Genomic DNA, 21,250 nt, shown 5'->3' on the forward strand with positions numbered 1-21,250 from the left:
ATCAGAGCACACATCTTGTACGAACACTATGTGAAGGGCTGCTGAAAACTTTTCATCCATGCCAATAAAGTTGGGGCAGTTTCCATTGAGGGCTGTACACTTAATTCAGCAAGTTTCCACTTTTTTCATTCTGTATTTTGCAATGGAATGAAAAAAGTGGAAAATTACTGGTTGGGCTGAGAACTTTTTAGCGGCTCCTCGTACAGCAATTCAAAACGTTTTTGAAGACTTCCTTATTTGTATGTTTTGTTTTTTTTAATGGATGAGGAATGTTGGTTTTTAGGTTTTTAATTCACCTAGCTGGACATCTTGACCAACAGGGTATCTGATCCTTGGGATGCCTAACTTTAAACACCGTTTTTGACTACTGAAATGTTCAAGTTGAAAATGCCTAAATCCTGATCATTTGTGATTGTGATCATTGTGATAGACTAGCCATACAGACATGCCACCAGAGCAGTGAGTCACAGAGGGGACTGCTATGAACTTCACATGAAGGGTATCAGAAATATACTTCACCCTCTTATAATTTATGGTGAGCCCACCAAAATTCCCCAAAACCTATTATACCCACCTGTTTACCACCCCAATAGCCCTTATGGCTGCAGGTGGCATCTACAGTATATAGCAGTATAGTAGGGCTTTGATGATTTTGTGGCCTCACACTTTCCATCTTAAATGTAGTGGTTAGAGTGGCTTATGGGCCTGGGTTCTCCTTTCTTTGGTTTACTACCCTACCCACCAGGTTACTTAAGATGACTGTGAGATGCTGTTCCAGCCATTCCCATAGCAAGTGCTGCTGTGTTAAAGACAGGTATGTACTCTTTCATTTAGAATTTTTAGAGCTAGAAAGGGATAAGTGATGAGTGGGTGATTGCATGTGTGTGTGTGGTTGTACCTTCATGTTTCTAATTGTCATCTCGTCAGTTTGGGTACCTTTGTGGCCCTTAGATACTTCTAAAACAGGTCTTTCTCCAAACATTTAAGTTCTGTCCAGGACATCTTGGAAAATGGTTGATTATCTCCACAAGACATCCAAGTTAAGCCTTCTCAAAGCACACCCCCAACACACCCCCTATGATGCACAGTGGGCAAAATATCTTACTTGACATCCAGAAAAATGGCTTCGAAAATTGGCACTTATATGTCCCGGTAATTAGGTTGTCCAAGTGTCAACTTATGACAGTTTTAGGAGTTTTTTTTTTGTTGTTGGTTTATGAGCCCCATACTGTTTTCATTTACTAAAAATAAAAGTGGTTTTAATGAGGTGAGGGGATATGAATATAATTTTAACATTCTACTAAAGAGAATATGTAAATTTTAATAATTGTGAAAATGTTATATTTTTTTCAAACTATTTCCTTCGCAAATGTATCTAAAATTATTTTAGATGAGCAAAGTTAATTTTTTGTCCTTCCAAATATATATATTTCAATTACCAAACAATTATCATTCTTTCTTTCTTGTTTATTATATATTTACAGCTACAGTAATGCATATATTAGAACAAATGGAAAGAGAAAACATCACCACAGTAAAGGAATTTATCATTATTGGATTCACAGGTTCCCTGAAGATTCAAATTATCCTCTTTATAACCTTCTTACTCATCTACATAGTCACCTTTATGGGTAATGTTGTCATTATCACAGTCATAAGGTCTGATTGTCGTCTTCATACTCCCATGTACTTCTTCATCAGCAACCTGTCCTTCATAGATCTCTGGTATACATCATCAACTCTTCCTAAAATACTAGCAAACTTCCTATCTGAAAAAGGAACCATCTCTTTCATTGGGTGCATTTTGCAATTATATTTCTTTTTATCTCTGGGTGTTACTGAGAATTTTCTCTTGGCAGCAATGTCTTATGATCGCTATGTAGCCATATGTAATCCCTTGCGTTATGCCATTCTCATGAAAAAAAGAGTTTGCATACAGCTGGTGACTAGTTGCTGGTTCACTGGTTTTATGAGTATTGTAATACCAACAGTACTGATAGCTAGATTGCCCTACTGTGCATCCAATGTCATTAACCATTTCTTTTGTGATATTTCTCCACTAATACAATTATCCTGCTCTGATACCCATCTGATTCAAAAGTTCAATTTCATTACTGCAATCGTAGTTATTCTTGGAACATTTTTCATGATCACTGTGTCTTACATCTACATTGTCTCAACCATATTGAGAATTAGCTCTTCTGTAGGTCGTAAAAAAGCCTTTTCTACCTGTGCCTCTCACCTCATGGTGGTTCTTCTCTACTATGGGACAATTATTTTCATGTATGTAAGGCCAAAAGCTGAAAGTTCATTAGAGGTGGACAAAGCGATGGCTGTGTTTTATTGCATTGTTACTCCCATGTTAAATCCTATCATCTATAGCCTCAGAAATAAGGAAGTAAAGCATGCCCTGAACAAGATGATAACAAGAATGGGAATTTTCTCCTGTACAGCTGCATTGAGGCATCCTAGCAATATAACACACTAGCCCAGGGGTAGGCAATTCTGGGCCTTGAGAGCCACAGGCAGGTCAGGTTTTCAAGATAGCCACAATAAATATGCATGAGATAGATTTGCATCTCAAGGAAGCAGTGCATGCAAATCCATCTCATACATATTTATTGTGAATATCCTGAAAACCTGACCTGCCTGTGGCTCTCGGGGACCGGAATTGCCTATTTCTGCACTGGCCTATCTACTGCTGGTGATCAGGTTATATTGTAGCAAATATTAAATTTGAAGAGCCACAAGATCAGTTATGGGCAGTCCTTGGAAAATGCATAAAATAGAATTCATTCAATTTTTCACCCTTCTGAAAAGAAAAAAGTGTGCTAATGAAATATAAATTAGGACATATTTTGCCAAACCAGCTCCCAACTCAATCCATCTCATGAGTCATAAGGCCTGCTTTACGAATCCGCGCTAGCGGCTGCTCTGCAATAATGGCCCCGAAGCCCATAGAGATTTAAAGGGCTTCGGGGCCCTTGCCACGCGGCTTCGTAAAACAGGGGGATAATGTTGTATTATCTTAAGAATAAGTGTGTGTTGAAGAGGTGGGTAGGGTGAATAATGTCATTTGAACAAGCTGCAAAATAGAATACATAAATAATGAGTAATTTTTGAAAATGGTCACACTTTTTTTTTTTTTCTGAATCCAGTTTCTACCACAAATGTAATCTGGAACTATCCCCCTCTTCTACAAAGCCGCGCAGTAATGGTCCCGAAGCCCATAGAGATTTATAGGGCTTCGGGGCTGTTGCTGCACGGCAGCCACTACTGCGGCTTTGTAGAAGAGGGAGGAATGTTAGTAATGAAATTCTTGTCTTATTTTATTACTTTTTTATTTTTATATATTTGAAGGTTCAGTAAACCATACATTAGTACAAATGGAAAGAGAGAACATCACCATAGTAAGGGAATTTATCATTGTTGGATTCACAGGTTCCCTAAAGATTCAGAGTATGCTCTTTATAATCTTTTTACTCATCTACATAATAACCTGTATGGGTAATGTTGTCATTTCTTTTATGATATTTCTCCTCTTATACAACTATCCTGCTCCTATACACATCTACTTCAAAAGTTCAATATGATCATAGCTGTCATAATGGTTGTTGGAACATTTTTCATGTTCACTGTGTTTTACGACCAGTACAGAGAGGAACAGAGCATACCGAACACAAAAAAGTACAAAGGACCTTAATGAACAGGGACTTATCTTTGTTGACCAAACAGGATCCATGCTTTGGCATACAACACCTGCATCAGGGGTCGACCAATGAGCAAAATATGATTACCAAACTTTGGGGATCAGAATCGGTCCTAAAGCTGGAGCACAGAGTGCTATCTCAAAGGAATCTTCAGCAGGAAAGTGGATCAATAAAGACAAGTCCCTGTTGATTGAGATCCTTTGTGCTTTTCTTGCTGCACTGTGTCCAGTGGTTTTGCGTCATGAGTAGCGTCTCCAACTTCAGTGATTTTGCGATATGAGTAGCGTCTCCAACTTGCTGTCTGCACCAGCCACAGCTCTCTCTCTCTCTCTAACATCACTTCCTGGTCCTGTGATCAGGAAGTGACATCAGAGCAAGAGCTGAGGCCAGCACAAGCACCAGGTTGGAGCTGACGCTCGCACTGGTGAATACAGGGCAGGAAAGTGAAGGCACACATGTGACGGGGAGGAGTGGGAAGCAGCAGAGCAGAAAGGAAAAGTGCCATCGCCACTACCAACCTGCCCTGCCTCCTTTACTATGGCACTGACTGTGCCTTATGTCCACATTCTGTCAACTATATGGAGAATTGCTCTTCTGTAAACAACAAAAAAAGCCTTTTCTACCTGTGCCTCTCACCTCATGTTGATTCTTTTCCACTACAGAATAGTTATCTTCATGTATGTAAAAGCTGTATGTATGTATGTATGTATGTATGTAAAATCTTCATGTATGTATGTATCTTCATGTATGTATGTATGTAAAATCTTCATGTATGTAAAAGCTGAAAGTTCATTAGATGTGGACAAAGTGACAGCTGTGTTTTACATCATCCTATGACTCCTATGTTAAACCCCATCATCTACAGCAGGTGTGTCAAAGTCCCTCCTCAAGGGCCGCAATCCAGTCGGGTTTTCAGGATTTCCCCAATGAATATACATAAGATCTATTTGCATGCACTGCTTTCATTCAATGCTAATAGATCTCATACATATTCAATGGGGAAATCTTGAAAACCCGACTGGATTGCGGCCCTCGAGGAGGGACTTTGACACCCCTGATCTACAGCCTCAGAAATAAGGATGTAAAGCATGCTCTGAAAAAGATGATAACAAGAATGAAAATAAGCCACAGATTTTTATGTATTTTATTTTTTACTTTGATCATTTTGTTCTATTTTACAGGAAGTTTCTTCTTTAACATATAAACAATTGGAACACTCTATAATCTAGGAAAAGATTATCACAACTTAAAAAGGATGCTTTAAGCCAAGGGTGTCCAACCCCGGTCAAGGGCAATGCAGTGTTTTTCTCTGCTGCCCCCGGGTGTTTACTGTCTTGCCTGCTCCCTTCTCTGTCTTGCTGCAGCGTTTGCGCATTTGTGTGACCCCAGAAACATTTTTTTTCGACCAATATGGCCCAGGGAAGCCAAAAGGTTGGACACCCCTGCTTTAAGCTGTACTTTTAGTTGGTCCCTGTGATAGAATTACCCACCTCGAGACAGTGCCATTGTGACAGATATCCTAAATGAATTTCTCTATTTGTGTCTATGGGAAATGTGCTTAAAACAGAGATTCCATGCCACACTGAGCATTTGCAGTGACTAGATGAGTTTATCAGGATAACTTTAACTGCATAGATTAATTTAATCAGATAACTTAAACCAGACTTAACCGGATAAGTTTAACTAGATAGAGCAATCTAAAACTACATCACTGATATGCACACAAATAAATTTCTACGACCAAATGCTATCTGGATAAAATATATCCAGTAAGCATGGGGAAGTTCCAAAACCAAGTTTTGCCTCTATGGTACACAAGGAACTTCCACTATCACTCCAATAATTGAGATTGGTACAGAAACAGTGACTTCAATCATGAGGGAGAAGCAGGTCCCTTATGAATCCCACAGAACTCTGCTGCCTCTGGACAAAATCCCCAGTATTGCTGTTCCACTCCCAAAGGTTGGAATTGGGTGAAGAACTCTGTATGCCTTAAAGCGTACAATGCATCTTAGTATATATTTCTCTTTAAAATATTTAATATATTCTCTTTTTAGTGAAATATTGGTAAAGGGCTTCTTTAACTTCTTTGTTTTTTAGACTGTAAATAAATGGATTTATTACGGGAGTGACAACTGCATAGAGTATAGCCATCACTTTGTTCTGACGGGGATCTCTTGTAGTTGGCTTAATGTACATAGCGAGCAAGGTGGTATAGAAAATAATGACAACTGTGAGGTGAGAGGCACAGGTAGAGAAGGCCTTCGTCTTCCCCGTTGCTGAAGACATTTTAAGGACAGTTGCTATAATGTGAATGTAGGATACCAGGGTTACTATGACAGAACACAGTATGACAACAGAAGCGCAGATGGTAACTACTAGATCACCCAAATAGGCATTACCGCATACTAACTTTAGCAAAGGGGCACATTCACAGAAAAAATGATCAATGATATTAGGTCCACAGAAAGATAGCTTGGAAATCAAAATGATTGGAGTTGCAGTAGTCACAAAGGCAAGTAGCCATGTTGCAATCATTAGTTGAAGGCATACTCTACTGCTCATAATGGTGGCATAGCGCAAGGGGTAGCAGACAGCCACGTATCGGTCAAAAGACATCAGCCCGAGAAGGATATTATCTGTAGCACCAAGGAATGTGAAAAAGAATAATTGAAGAAAGCATCCCTCAAAAGAAATGTTTTTCTTATGTGTTATAATGCTGTTGAGGGCTCTGGGAACTGTAACAGACACATAACCTATCTCGAGAAAGGACAAATTGCTGAGGAAAAAGTACATGGGTCTGTGGAGGTGGTGTGACATCTTCACTATGGTAATTAGGATGAGATTCACACAGATAGTTACAATGTACATTAACAGAAATATCCAGAACACTAACATCTGAAGCCCTGGCAGACTTGGGAGTCCAATGATGAAAAATTATTTTACGTGGGTTTGGTTGCTCATCCCCTGATGAAAGCTTTTCCTGAAATTTAAGTATAACAAAAAAGAACTTGTAATTATCTTTTAGATATATCTCAACACACAAAAAAAGACTAATCTCTCTAAGCAGTGGTAGGTCATTGTCTCTTGGATAATATACCAGTAGACACTCTACAACAAATGGAGTGGTTCTGTTGACCTTCATTATTGTTATTGGAAATTACCAGGGAGGGGGCCTAAGGCTTGATTACAATATGAGAAAAACTGGAAACTCGCTGGACTAAGGGGGAAATTCTCAAAGATGCGCTGAAGGTTAGCAGGTGGTACGGCACCCTACATGCCGGCTAACCAAAATGGGGGTGCCAAACAGCACCTTCATTTACTGTGCTAGCGTCGTGTTTACGGAAGTGCTTAAGGGTGCTTATGGAAGCTTAAGGCCAGCATGGCTTGCTCCATAAGTGGTCTTAGATAGAAGCAGCACACTGTGCCTTAAAAGTAGGCTGCTAAAATGATGGCCTACATATAAGGTGCCAGTGTAAATAAAAATGAAATTCTATAACCAATGCTGATTCATGATTGACATGATATCAGTGGCCAATTCTTAGGCAGTCACCGATACCGGCACTGATTATAGAATTCCCCCTAAGTGTATAGCCCTCGATGGAGACCATTCTCCTCTTCTACGAAACTGCGCTAGCAGTTTCTAGTGGGGGGAGCCCTGCTGAATGGCCTGCGCAGCTCCCGACACTCATAGAGTTCCTATGAGCGTCGGGAGCAGTGCGGGCCATTCAGCGTGGCTCCCCATGCTAGAAACTGCTAGAGCAGTTTCGTAGAAGAGGGGGTATGTTGTTTAACTTGCTTTTTCACCAAATTTTTCAAACCACCTTGTATAAATAGTAAATCAAGCACTGAATACTAGTTCTGTGAAATTTATATAGTCATAACATATTTTAAGTGCAGTATAAAAATACATAATATGAAAATGCATAAATTCAAACTCTATTCAAAACATTTTAAATAAAACATAGGACAACTATTTTCTAACCAGTACATTCCTCAACACCATTCAACCTACAGATCATAACCTGCAAATACAAGAATATGTATCCTGTAAAGCTGCAGATTTGTTACTTCCTGACAAGACGTAGGCAGAGAAGTTGCAAGTAGCTGGACCTGCAAATCAAAAGGCTCTGTTTAAGTTACTTTGGAGCTTTGATATTCTCACTGAAAGCAGATGGAACATAATTCCATGGAATAATCATAGTGCCTCACTTGGGCAATATAATATTTTTATCCATTTCAGATATTCTGATTCCATAGCCTTTCAACACTGAAAGAATTATCAGTCTAATGTGATATTTTTTGGGTGATCAATGAAGAATGTATAAGATCAGTGTAACAGAGACCTTTCAAACTAACCACTCTTCAAACTGGACAGAGACAATTTGAAACCTTTGTAATCTCATAACATTCTTTATTGCAAACCCAACTTAAACTCCATTAAAATAACCGATCCTGGAAATGACCATCAATTTCAAAACACTCCAAATATCTTCCCTCTTTATTCTATGTTGCTCACCGAGCATATTGGACACCTTATAGAGCCTCCAGACTGTCAGCGTATGAATCTAATTTATGCTGGACTTGTAAAACTGATGTAGGCACATTTTATCATTATGTTGTTTGGATGTCATGCTGTTAAAATGTTTTGGGATGAAGTCTGGCAACGAGTTCAAGAAATCTTTGGATTCTGTATAAAGCTGACTCATGAAATTGTCATTTTGCGTTCTGCTCTCTTATCGCATTCATTTAAACAATATAAGGCCAAATTATTTGATGTTCTTATGGGCCTCGCAATTCAGCATGTTTTATCAGAATGGAAAAATAGTACAGTTCTTTCTTTTCCTGCATGGTGAGCGGGGGAGCCTGTCTTACACGTAAATATGAAGAAGTAGCTGCTGTCAGGCAATGTTCAGTTCAATATTTTAAGAGGGTTTGGGCTTTTTTAGATGACTATTGTAGAATACATTCTAATTGACTTGTATTTTTGGTTTGTACTCCCAATTTGTCTACTTGGGGGGAGGGGCTTAAATGTCATTCAATTAATTGCTGTGTTGAATTATTGTATTTTATGAAATTCAATAAAGACAAAATTATCTTTCCTCAATAAAAAATAGATGAAGTTGTCTCAATAGTCCTGTATATTTCTTGAATACATATGCTTAATTTTTGCTCATCATAGTATTAGACCAACTGTCATTAATTTAGGGCTCCTTTTACTAAACACATCTAGAAGTTTCTAGTGTGGGCCGGTGAGGTAAATGCTCCAAAACTCGTAGAATTCCTATGAGCGTCGGAACATTTACCATGTCGGTTTGTGCTAAAAACCTATAGCGCCGGCCAGCATTAATGAAATATGCAGTAGTATAGCAGTATGTACTCCTTTTTAACTTAATATCATGCTATATATGCTGCATTTTCAGCTGTTAGAAAAGAGGAATTAAAATAAATACGGAGATGAAGAAAACAAATTCATAGGTTTCTTGACTCAATCACCTACTGTTCATTTCTCTTACAAGTTATCTAACACCAATGTCCAGTACCTGTCAAATTGCACAGATTCATTCTCTCTCATTGTTTGCATTCATTTTCTGCTACTGATCACACTATCACTAAAGATCTAAGCACCTTCTTCTCAGGACCACTGAAGATCAACCAGTTGTTTTTAATGGTTTTGCTACGCTGTTACATAAAACATTCTCGTCTCTGCATTACAGTTTCATCAAAGGCCCAGTTGTGTTATACTTCTTTCTTAGATGCAAAGGGTAGGAAAAATGGTTTTAGTCAAATTAGTCCAAAGTCAACCAACTAAGCTCATCTAATTTATAATCATCTCTAATTTAATGCTGTGAAATTATAATATTCTAGGCATGATATCTGAAGATGGAGCAACACCAACAGTTACATTAATAAATGAATATGATAATTACCTGCTGCAGGCCAAATAATTTAATGTCTTTACTGCTGGAAGAACTCATGGATACAGCAAGATTGCAACTATGCAAGAATTCTGAAGTTCAATGAAAGCTTTATAGGTTTCCTGACTCCATACCATGCCATCTTATGAATCAACAAACTTCTCAGTAGGTAAATGTAACGTCATGCTCTGCAGTCTTTAATTCCTCGATAACTCTCTGGAAACAAAAGTTTGGAAAGAGTTACATGGTGCCAGACAAGTTTATACACTGGAGACTAACTACTAATTACTTTCAGCCCAGTAAATAAATTCATGCAAATTAAACATTATGAATCTACAGAAATCCATCAACTAAGGGGAAAGGGAATAGGATTTGTATATCACCTTTTTGTGGTTACATATTCAAAGTGGTTTACTTATATACAAGTACTTATTTTGTACCTGGGGAAATAGAGGATTAACCCCTCTCTTTTACAAATGCTGGCAGTGCGGTAAATGCTTCAAAGCCCATAGGACAGGGCTGCTCAAGTCCGGTCCTCGAGATCTACTGGCAGGCCAGGTTTTCAGGATATCCACAATGAACATGCATGAGAGAGATTTGCATACCAAGAAGGCAGTGCAGGCAAATCTCTCTCATGCATATTCAGGAGATCTCGAGGACCGGACTTGGGCAGCCCTGCCATAGGATTTGAATGAAAATAAATAAATAACACACTTACATAAATCACTATGATGGATTCAAAAAGTATTTTCTTATAACAAAGTTTATATCATGAAAGCATGATATAAACTGTATTATAAGAAAATACTTTTTGAATCCATCATAGTGATTTATGTAAGCGTGTTTTTTATTTATTTTCTTTGATTATACCTTTCACGCTTTCCATTTTGGAAATTTGTGTCCTCCTTTTTGATTTTGAATTATAGGAATTGAATGGGCAGGGAGCCTTTGCCACGTGGCTTTGTAAAAGGGGGCCTAAGTGAGTTGCCCAGGGTCATAAGCACTGGCGTAGTAAGTGAGGTATGGGGCGGTCTGCCGCAGGTGCAGTCTTGCTGAGGGCATGGCACCCCCTCCCCCTCTTCACCCACCCTCTGCTCCTCTCCTTGTTGCACACACGCTCCTTGTCTTTCCCCGTACCTTTTTTACTTCCCCAGTGTGAGGTCGCTACCTGTATTGGCATCCGCACTCTCTCTGATGTCACTTCCAGGACCCGCGCCTAGGAAGTGACATCAAAGGGTGAGCCAACACCGACATGGGCCTGCTGCTTGCTCTGGAGAAGTAAAAAAATGTATGGGGAATGGGAAGGGGGATGTGCATGCAGCAAGGGGGGGGCAGGGAAAATGTCGGGGAGGGGTGCCACTGCCCATGGCGCCTCTCACCCTTACTATGCCAGTGGCCACAAAGAGTAGCATTGGGATTTGATCCCACAACCAGAGGGTGAACAATCTCTCTTTCTCTACCAAGTATATCCCTTTCAATATCTTGAATGCCTTGATCATGTCCCCTCTCAGTCTCCTCTTTTCAAGAGAGAAGAGGCCCAGTTTCTCTAGCCTCTCATTGTACGGCTATACTTGCTATGCTGGTATATATGACTATGTCTGTCATGCTAAGCTGCCATCCTGTGGATGCCGTGCAATGCCATGTTTCTCATGTTATATTTTACCAGGCTTTGTTATGTATGTAAGCTTGAGACCCGTTCTGGGCTCTCCAGGGAGGAAGGGATATAAAACCAAATAAATAGATGCCAAAATTCAAAAGCTTCTTTCAATCTGCTCACAAAGGCAACAGTTTCCACTCGTATGTTTTACAATCCCCATTGTCTGTAAGCAATATAAAGGATTTGGTGCCCCCAAAAGGTGAATCTATTGAACTACATTGTAAGTCTCACATCAATAGTGTGTAAACTCACGGAAACTCTACTTAAAGGGAAATTAGACACGATATTGGATGAGGGGAATCTGAGGGATCCCTGTCAACATGGATTCACTAGGGGCAGGTCATGCCAATCCAATCTTATCAGCTTCTTTGACTGGGTGACAGGAAAGCTAGACTCGGGAGAGTCTCTGGACATAGTGTACTTGGATTTCAGTAAAGCGTTTGACAGTGTCCCACACCGTAGACTATTAAACAAGATGAAATCGATGGGGTTAGGTGAGAAACTAACGGCATGGGTCAATGATTGGCTGAGTGGAAGACTTCAGAGGGTGGTGGTCAATGGCACCCTCTCTAAGACATCGGAGGTGACTAGCGGAGTGCCGCAGGGCTCAGTCCTGGGACCATCCCTTTTTAACATATTCATAAGGGAAAAGTAGCGCTGTTTGCTGACGACGCCAAACTGTGCAATACAGTAGGTGAATGCGATCTCACGGATGGTATGGCGCAGGATCTGATCAAGTTGGAAAACTGGTCCTCGACATGGCAGCTGGGCTTCAACGCAAAGAAGTGTAAGGTGGTGCATCTCGGCAGCAGAAATCCATGCAGAACATACACCTTGAATGGAGAAACACTAGCTACGACCTCAGAAGAACGGGACTTGGGAGTAATCATCAGTGCAGACATGAAGGCTGCCAAACAAGTAGAGAAGGCCTCATCCAAGGCAAGGCGGATGATGGGATGTATCAATAGAAGCTTCGTCAGCCGTAAACCTGAAGTCATAATGCCACTGTACAGAACCATGGTGAGACCTCATCTGGAGTACTGTGTGCAATTCTGGAGGCCACATTACCGTAAAGATGTACTTCGAGCTGAGTCGGTCCAGCGAATGGCCACTAGGATGGTCTCCGGACTCAAGGATCTCTCATACGAGGAAAGGCTGGGCAAGTTGCAGCTCTACTCTCTAGAGGAACGCAGGGAGAGGGGTGACATGATTGAGACATTTAAGTACGTCACAGGTCGTGTCGAGGTGGAAAACGACATATTCTTTCCTAAGGGACCTTCAGTCACAAGGGGGCACCCGCTCAAACTCAGAGGAGGGAGATTTGGTGGTGACACCAGGAAGTATTTCTTTACAGAAAGGGTGGTGAATCACTGGAACAAACTACCGGTGCAGGTGATCAAGGTCACTAGCGTGCTCGACTTTAAGAATAAATGGGACATCCACGTGGGATCTCTACGTGGGTCGAGCAGCACTCTGACTTAATGGGGTGGGACAGTGGAGTGGGCAGACTTGATGGGCTATAGCCCTTTTCTGCCGTCATGTTTCTATGTTTCTACTGATGATTTTCATCAATATAGATTTCTGATCTGAAGAAGGGGTTATCTTTGAAAGCTCATTAAAAAATGCATTGAGTTAGTCCAATAAAAAAATGGTATTATCTTATTTCCTTTGGGGTTTTTTGTTTGTTTTATCCTCTATAATAAAACCCTAAACGCACATGCGCACTTACAACGCCGTGATCCCTGACAGCATGATTTATGACTCCATAGCCGTGTTTGATTTGCATCCGGCTGCTACTGCTGCACAGGGAAGTTGAGAGGGAGAGGGAAAAGGGGCTGTTTTTGGGGGAGGGGTGTGCTGGGGGGCCAGGCAGCAATCTTGGTTTGCTCGGGGGGCCAGTGAGAGTAGGCAGGGGGCCAGGGAGAGAGACAGAGAGATAGACAGACAGAAAGAAGTGGAGGGGGAGAGGGAAAGGGGCTGCTTTGGGGGGAGGGGTGTGCTGGGGGCAGGCAGCAATCTTGGTTTGCTCGGGAGGGGGGGCAGAGAGAGAAAGGCAGTTGGCCAGGGAGAGAAACAGAGAGACAGAAAGAAAAAAGTGGAGGGGGAAAGTGAAAACGGGCTGCTTTGGGGGGAAGGGGTGTGCTGGAGGGCAGGCAGCAATCTTGATTTGCTCGGGAGGGGGGCAGAGAGAGATAGGCAGGGGGCCAGGGAGAGAGACAGACAGAAAGAAAGACAGACAGGGGGCTAGAGAGACAGACAGACAGACAGCGGCCAAGGAGAGAGACAGAAAGAAAGACAGACAGACAGAGGAGGGCGGGACCGTGGCAGAGAGAAGGCAGCTCGGAAGACCCGATGGCAGCTTGCAAAGATTGCTAGCACTAGCGATCTTATCCAGGCTGCTGAAATTAGGTAAATTGATGCCGGGAGGCCAGGGGGAATACACAGGCCTTCCAGGGGGGGTGTAGTCCTTTGGGGGGGGGGGGTTGTACAGGCCTTCAGGGGGCACAGGCAGGCCTTTAGGGGTGAAGTGCAGGCCTTCATGGGGGGACAGACCTTCAGGGGGAACAAACCTTCAGAGGAATGGGCCCTGGTGTAGAAGTACATGGAGGGATGGAAGGGGTGGTTCAAAGAGATGTGCATATGCCGGACTTTGGGGGGAAGAAATAATGGGTCTAAAAATAGAAGAGAGGGAGAGAGATAATGGGCAATGGGATTTAGGGAGGGAAGGAACAGAAAGGGAGAGATGTTGGACACAAGGAATGATGTGGAGGGAGGGATAGAGATACTGGATAGGAGGGTAGTTGGGAAAAGAAAGGGAGAGATGGTGGACCCTGGGGTGGTGGGGAAGGAAGGAGAGTTGCTGGATGAAAGGGTAGTTGAGAAAAGGTGGATCTGTGGATGGAAACGAAAAAAGGAAAGATGCCAGACCTCCGGGGGAGGGAAGGGGAGGACAGAGATGGCAGATGGATGATTAGCACAGAGAAAGAAGAAAGAAGGAGACCCTGGCAAGCAAGTTATCAGAAGACAACCAGAGCCTGGGACCAACAAGATTTGAATAATGACCAGCAAACAAAAGGTAGAAAAAAATCATTTTATTTTCTGTTTTGTGATTACAATATGTCAGATTTGAAACGTGTATCCTGCCAGAGCTGGTGTTAGACCGCAAATGTGAGCTAGGATTTAACAGAGAGAGGAAAAGTCTTTTTTGTTTGTTTATACCACAGCGCCAGTGTGGTTAGGAGAAGGCAAAGGGGGTGAAGAGGCTATAAAAGGGAGAGGTTATAAAATAAACCCATCAGGATGTTTTAAAAAAACACCCAATTGGGCAGAAAAATTGAATTGAATCAAAAAATCGATTCAATAGGCTGAATCGAATCAAAAAAATTTTTTTCCTGAATCGGGCAGCACTAGCAGTTACTAAGATTTTATGAGATTTCCAACTTGGTATGTGACCATATTATGATTTTGTTTTGTATTTGTATTTAAGCAGTTTATGAAGGAGGATTGTTAAAACACTGGCAGTCTCACAACTCCTCACACTCAAACCAAAAATCTTGACAAGAAAATCTAATACACCTTAGCAATGGCAAAGCATAGACCGCAGCTTTATTGAACTCATCAAACAATTCCATATATATATATATATATATAATTTTCTTCCACAAATAATTCATTGTATCTTAACCATCACATATACCTGAAGCTATTCGGTGTCAACTAGCCCAGCTCACAAAATTTTTCACATTCCGCCAATCTCATCTTCCCCCAGCAAGACTCACAGCGTTGCAGGGTCTTGCTGCCACCCATGGTGGTTCCGCACAAGATGCAGATAAGCACATGTTAACACATAACTTTATTAGTCACACTGTTACAGAATTTACCCCATATCTCTCATTTTCCGCCCAAAAGCTGCGACCAACCCCCATCCCAGTGACCAATAGCAAAACAACCCCAAAAACATAACAGGGAGGGTGGGATGGAAACAAATTACTCCTACCCACCACCCTCCCATACTCCTTCACTTTCCAAAATGACCACCACTTTCCCATACTCACCAATTTCCACAAAACCTTCTCACGCCTCCACAATGTTCCCACCAATCCATACTTCCCACCCATTCTACTTAACCAATCCCTTTTCCCTAGCAACCCAACTACCAATCCTAGCCTCACCTATTACCCTGACCTTTCCCAATGAATACTACCTGACATCTTAGTCTCCTATCCCTCCTTCCCCCCTATCCCTCTGCCCTCATAATTTATCACAGCTAGCTCAGTCAGAGTTATAATCTTACAGTAAAATATTGTAAGCTCTCTGAAGATCACAACAATAATCACAAGATTTATTATAAGTGAAAAGTAAAGGTCATAATTTAATTGTGGTTTTAGATATAATCCTCCTCCTGAAGAAGACATTTGGAAACTCGCACTGCGTTGTGGAGGGCAATAAATTTAGAGTGGATTATTATACATGGAAATATCAGGCATTCATGTCTCAAATTTGTGACCAATTAATATATTTTATCAAACACACATTTGTCATGTTTTTGGACTTTACCACTGAAAAAATTATATAACCAGAACACAAGGATACAGTCCCCCCCCCAAAATCAGAACATTTAGAATTACTAAATGAATTGAAAAAATAAAGTGGTACATTGTTTTCATGATTGTTTAACATTTTCTATACAAATAATTCAAGAAGTAGGAAATGTTATGTGGAATGATTTGTTCTGAATGATTGTAAACAGGGCAGGATTACTTCGTCGAGGGCCCCTAGGCACACAAGTACACTGGGCCCCCTACCCCGCCCCACCCCACCAAGTGCCCAGGCAGAAACAGGAACCTGCGTCAGAGGGAAGCTTTGGGCAAGCAGTACCGCTTGCAAAATTACAGTTCCCGTTGCTTGCTTGTCTTACTTTCCGTCAATGTGGGGGGAGCCGCGTTGCTGATCGGGGGGCCCGCATTGCCGAATGGGGGAAGACCTGCATTGCCTATCGATGCTGGAGGGGCCCATCGCCGTTTAGTAAAAACAATGTTGATGCCCTCCTTCATCGGGCCCCTCTGACCATTTCGGGCCCTAGGCACGTGCCTACTGGGCCTATTGGTTAATCCTGCCCTGATTGTAAAGCAATGAAAAGTTCATTAATGTTTGATTTTCTGTGGCCAAAACAACATGAAGGAAGATTTCTAGGCATTTATATTGATTCTATGTATTTTGTATCCCTAGGACTTGATCTACACAAGAATTCCTCCTATTTTGTTTCTATGGGAATTCTAATTTTAGCTATGTGTTTATATAAAGCTTCTTTAACTTCCTTGTTTTTTAAGCTATAAATAAAAGGATTAACTAGGGGTGTGACCACAGCATAAAGGACAGCCATCACCTTGTTCTGATGGGCATCTCTTGCAGTTGGCTTAATGTACATAGCAAGAATTGTACTGTAAAATATGATGACGACCGTGAGGTGAGAGGCGCAGGTAGAGAAGGCCTTTTGATTGCCTGTTGAAGAAGACATTTGCAGGATAGTAGTTATAATAAAAATATAGGACAGCAAGGTTATCATGACAGAGCACAGTATCGTAATAGCCGCACAGACGGTAACTGCTAAGTCACCAAAATCGGCATAACCACATACTAACTTTAATAAAGGAGCACATTCACAGAAAAAATGATCAATGACGTTAGGTCCACAGAAAGGTAATGTGGAAATCAAAATAATTGGAAATGAAGTAGCCAGGAAGGCAAATGTCCATGTTGTAATGATTAACTGAAGGCATACTCTACAGCTCATAATGATGGCATAGCGCAAGGGGTGACAGATGGCCACATACCGGTCAAAAGACATAATTCCAAGAAGGACGGTTTCTGTAGCACAAAGAAATGTAAAGAAGAACACCTGAAGAAAACATCCCTCAAAGGAAATACTTTTCTTATGTGTTAGAAGGCTGATCAAGATTCTTGGAACTGTTACGGACACGTAGCCAATCTCAAGAAAGGACAAGTTACAGAGGAAAAAGTACATGGGTCTGTGAAGGTGGCGTGATATCTTCACTATGGTGATTAGGACAAGATTCACACTCATGGTTACAATGTACATCAGTAGAAACATCCAGAACACTAAGATTTGAAGCTCAGGAAGAACTGGGAGTCCAACCAGGAAGAATTCTTTCACATGAGTTTGGTTAATCATGTTCTGATTGAGCGTTTTACTGAAAAGTAAGCACATTGACATGTTACAATCCTTTAAATTCTTAAAACATGTTTGAGGACAGACTACATTTGTATCTCTCTTGTTGACACTAGTTTATTTTGACCTTTTCTTTTTATATTTGTCATACCGCAATTCATGAAAAATCAATCTTTATGCTGAAAGACTGCATGATATCAATTATCTTTCTTCTCTATATGAACATATGGAATAAGATCCATTGGTATTTATGCTTTGAATATTTTATCAAGTCACTTGCCTATGCAGAGACACCGGAGAGTCAATTTTCAATAAGTTTAAAATGATTGCTTACATTATACACATTAGCATGTTTCCCTTCAGGGATCGCTCCCATCTTCTTCACCCCAAGTTTAACTGTGCTTAATGGTAAAATCAACCCTATGTGTTTTTCTTCTCCAAGATCCAGGGCTGAGGTTTGAATGATAACACACCAGTCTGAGCTAGGAGCAGGGAGAAGGTAAGCAGACCTCTTCCTACCTCCAGGGGTTGGGATTGGGAAAATAAGGCAAACTAGAAGGTAGGAAGGGGTAGGGGAGGAGGTAGAGGGGTGTGTGTGATATGTCTATTAGAAGGTTTTAATGGAATGGTGAAAGGTAGTTCCAAGTTGAGTGGGACTTTTCATTTACTTTTAGTGTTGAATCTGTCCAGCTCAGGTCAACTGGGTCTTATTAGATTTGGGCAACCAAATTACCCCTCCCCCTCTTACTAAGCTGCAGTAGAGTTCTGTACTGTGGCTCGGAGTGCAAAATGTCCAACGCTAATCCAACGCTGCTCTAAGGAATTCTATGAGCGTCTGAGGAGCATCGGAGCTTTTAGGCTGCAGTAGAAACCTCTACCGCAGTTTAGTAAAAGGGGCCTTAGATGACTTACATTACAAATAATCAATCTTCTCTTCTTTCCACACCCTAATTATATCCTCTACAGCAGCCAATTACTGGTGTTAATTGGTACACATTAAAATTTGCATGCACATCTGGCATCCAACAATCACAAAGTTTGGGTTAATCTCAACTTAGCTTCTAAATAAACTGTATTAATACCAATCTCTATTAAAGATAGAATATATATATTTCAAGCCAATGTATTACCATTTTTACTAATATTTTTTTAATTAAAAAATATTGCAAAGTTTGCTTTACTACTATATTAAATATCCCTCATATCTCAATAAATTATGAATTCTCCCAAATTCTCCATTCAAAATTTATAATCCTGGCCATATAACATTGCTCTGTCGCAGTCCTTCAGTTCTTCCAAGGGGCCACTGAAAAGTTCTCAGCCCAATCAACAAAGCTGAGTCAGTGTCCATTAAGGGCTATACACCTTTTACTAAGGTGTGCTTACGCGGCTAGAACTAACGTCAGCTCAATGCTGGCATTACCGTCTAGCGCTATTCTGCGTGTTAAAGCCCTAACGCACCTTAGTAAAAGGAGCACTTAGTCCAGTGATTTTCCACTAGTCAGAAAAATATGGAAAGAAATGAGTGGAAAATCGTTGGACTAAGCGTACAGCCCTTGATGGACACTGCTCCAACTTTGCTGGATGGGCTGAGAACTTTTCATCAGTCCCTAGTAGAGTATCACCATCCAATGAATGGAATGTTCAATGAATACCATTGCTGCTAATACTCTTTTCTACTACTGTTTGTCTAGCGCTGAAAGGCGCTGAAAGGCGTATGCAGGGCTGAACATTTTGACATTTATAGACGGCTCCTTCTCAGAAGAGCTTAAAATCTAACTTGGACAGACAGACATGACATATAGGGCGGGGGGATGCAGAACCCAAGGTGAGAGGAGTTAGGAGTTAGACTTATAACTGGGCTTGAATAGTGCCAGAGTCAGAGACCGCCGTAGGGATTCGGGCAGCTTGTTCCAAGCATACGGTGCAGCAGGGTAGAAGGGATGGAGTCTGGAGTTGGCAGAGGAAGAGAAAGGCACAGATAAGGAGGGACTTACCGGTACTAGCTGAGTGGAGCTCATAGGGGGGAGGGGATATAGGGGGAGATAAGTGAAGAGATAGTGAGGGGCAGCTGAGTGAGTGCATTTGTAGGTCAGTAAGAGGAGTTTGAATTGTATTTGGAAACAGATGGAAAACCAATGAAGTGACTTTAGGAGACGGGGGTAACATGAGTAAAGTGTCTATCTCAGAATATGAGTTGTGCATCCAAATTCTGGATGGATTGGAGGGGAGTGAGATGACTACTCGGGAAGTAAATACTGATGTTGCTGGTGTCCTTTTAACCATATCAAAGATTTTTAATGAATTTCCTCAAGGATAAATCCAACAGCCAATGTTCAACTCAACACAAATTTGTGTTTCACTGTTGCTTCTTCAGGATTTGAAACCATTTCACAATGTTTTTCAAGCATAGTGTATTCTCCGATTGTTCTTAGAACATATATCATTTTAACCAGTTCAAACGTCTGGGACAGGGAATCCTGCTGAGTGAGATATGGTTGGAGGACACTAGTAGAATTATTATTCACTGGACATTCCAGTTTGCTCTAATAAAAACGATATTAAACTGTGATGCTATAAGACTTGAAGGACTACAACAGGGCCATGTTATATGGATGGTATAATAAGTTTTGAATGAAGAATTTGGAAGAATTCATAATTTATTATGGCCCTTTTTTACTAAGCCGTGGTAGAGGTTTCTACCATGGCTTGGAGCACTAAACTAAACTAAACTAAATCTTAGGTTTGTATACCGCGCCATCTCCGCAAGCGCAGAGCTCGGCACGGTTTACAGAAGTTAAGAGGAAAGGAACTACAATGAAGGGAATAAAGGAGAGGGACTAAGAAGATAGAGAGGGACCGGTTGCTAGAGAACGGGAAGTAATTAGATTTTTGAGAAGAGCCAAGTTTTCAAGTGTTTGCGGAAGGATTGGAAGGAACTTGAATTTCTGAGCGGGGGTGTGAGGTTGTTCCAGAGTTCTGTGGTTCTAAAGAGGAGGGATGTTCCAAGTTTTCCTGCGCGGGATATACCTTTTATAGAGGGGAAAGACAGTTTCAGTTTTTGTGAGGGTCTAGTGGGGTGTGGGTTTGAGGAGTTCCAAAGGAGTGGGATAACGGGAGGGAGGACGCCATGTAGGATCTTGAAGACTAAGCAGGCACATTTATAGAGGACTCTGGAGTATACTGGGAGCCAGTGAAGCTTGGAGAGGAGTGGGGAGACTAAATGCTCTGATGCTGTTCTAATACTTATTGGAATTTTGATGACTATCAGAGCAGCGTCAAAGAATTTAGCGCTCTAGGCCATGGTAGAAACCTGTACCTCGGCTTAGTAAAAGGTTGTTGTGGTGGTGGGGCAGGGGGGTAAGATATTTAATATAGTAGTAAAGTGAAATGTGCAATATTTTGTCATTTAAAAATATTAGTAAAAATGATAATACATTGGCTTGAAATATATATATTCTATCTTTAATAGAGATTGGTATTAATTCTATAAGGCATGGCGTCTAACTTTGATAGTGCCCAACTCAAAAGATAGGCACTTCAGGGGCATTCTGAAAAATTGTGTGTGTCTTAATAAGATGCAGCCTCCATGCACCTAATTTGGGTGGCATCGTTATTTACTTCTCGATCGAACAGCGATATGTCTGGCACCTAAAATTAGGTATGGGAATCTGCACTTCCCGCGATTCTAGAAATACTGCGTGCCTTTTATAGAATTCTGCTTACTGGCAATTTTTGGGGTGCTGAATTTTGAGTACTGTTTACTGAATCTAGC

The 21,250-nt window shown here is 41.1% G+C and overlaps 2 protein-coding genes across 2 annotated transcripts; one reads left to right on the forward strand and one right to left on the reverse strand.

Moving 5' to 3' along the window:
• The first annotated feature begins 1,510 nt into the window (after positions 1-1,510).
• Positions 1,511-6,805, forward strand: LOC117350590 (olfactory receptor 6M1-like). Its single transcript, XM_033924951.1, has 2 exons — positions 1,511-2,420; positions 6,771-6,805. The coding sequence occupies exons 1-2, from the start codon at positions 1,511-1,513 to the stop codon at positions 6,803-6,805; spliced, it is 945 nt and encodes a 314-aa protein (XP_033780842.1).
• A 9,734-nt stretch (positions 6,806-16,539) lies between these two features.
• Positions 16,540-17,478, reverse strand: LOC117349653 (olfactory receptor 6-like). Its single transcript, XM_033923247.1, has one exon. It carries the CDS (start codon positions 17,476-17,478, stop codon positions 16,540-16,542), a length of 939 nt encoding a protein of 312 aa, XP_033779138.1.
• Between the last annotated feature and the right edge of the window lie 3,772 nt (positions 17,479-21,250).

The sequence above is a fragment of the Geotrypetes seraphini genome, chromosome 16 (assembly GCF_902459505.1).
Source record: "Geotrypetes seraphini chromosome 16, aGeoSer1.1, whole genome shotgun sequence".
NCBI lineage: Eukaryota > Metazoa > Chordata > Amphibia > Gymnophiona > Dermophiidae > Geotrypetes > Geotrypetes seraphini.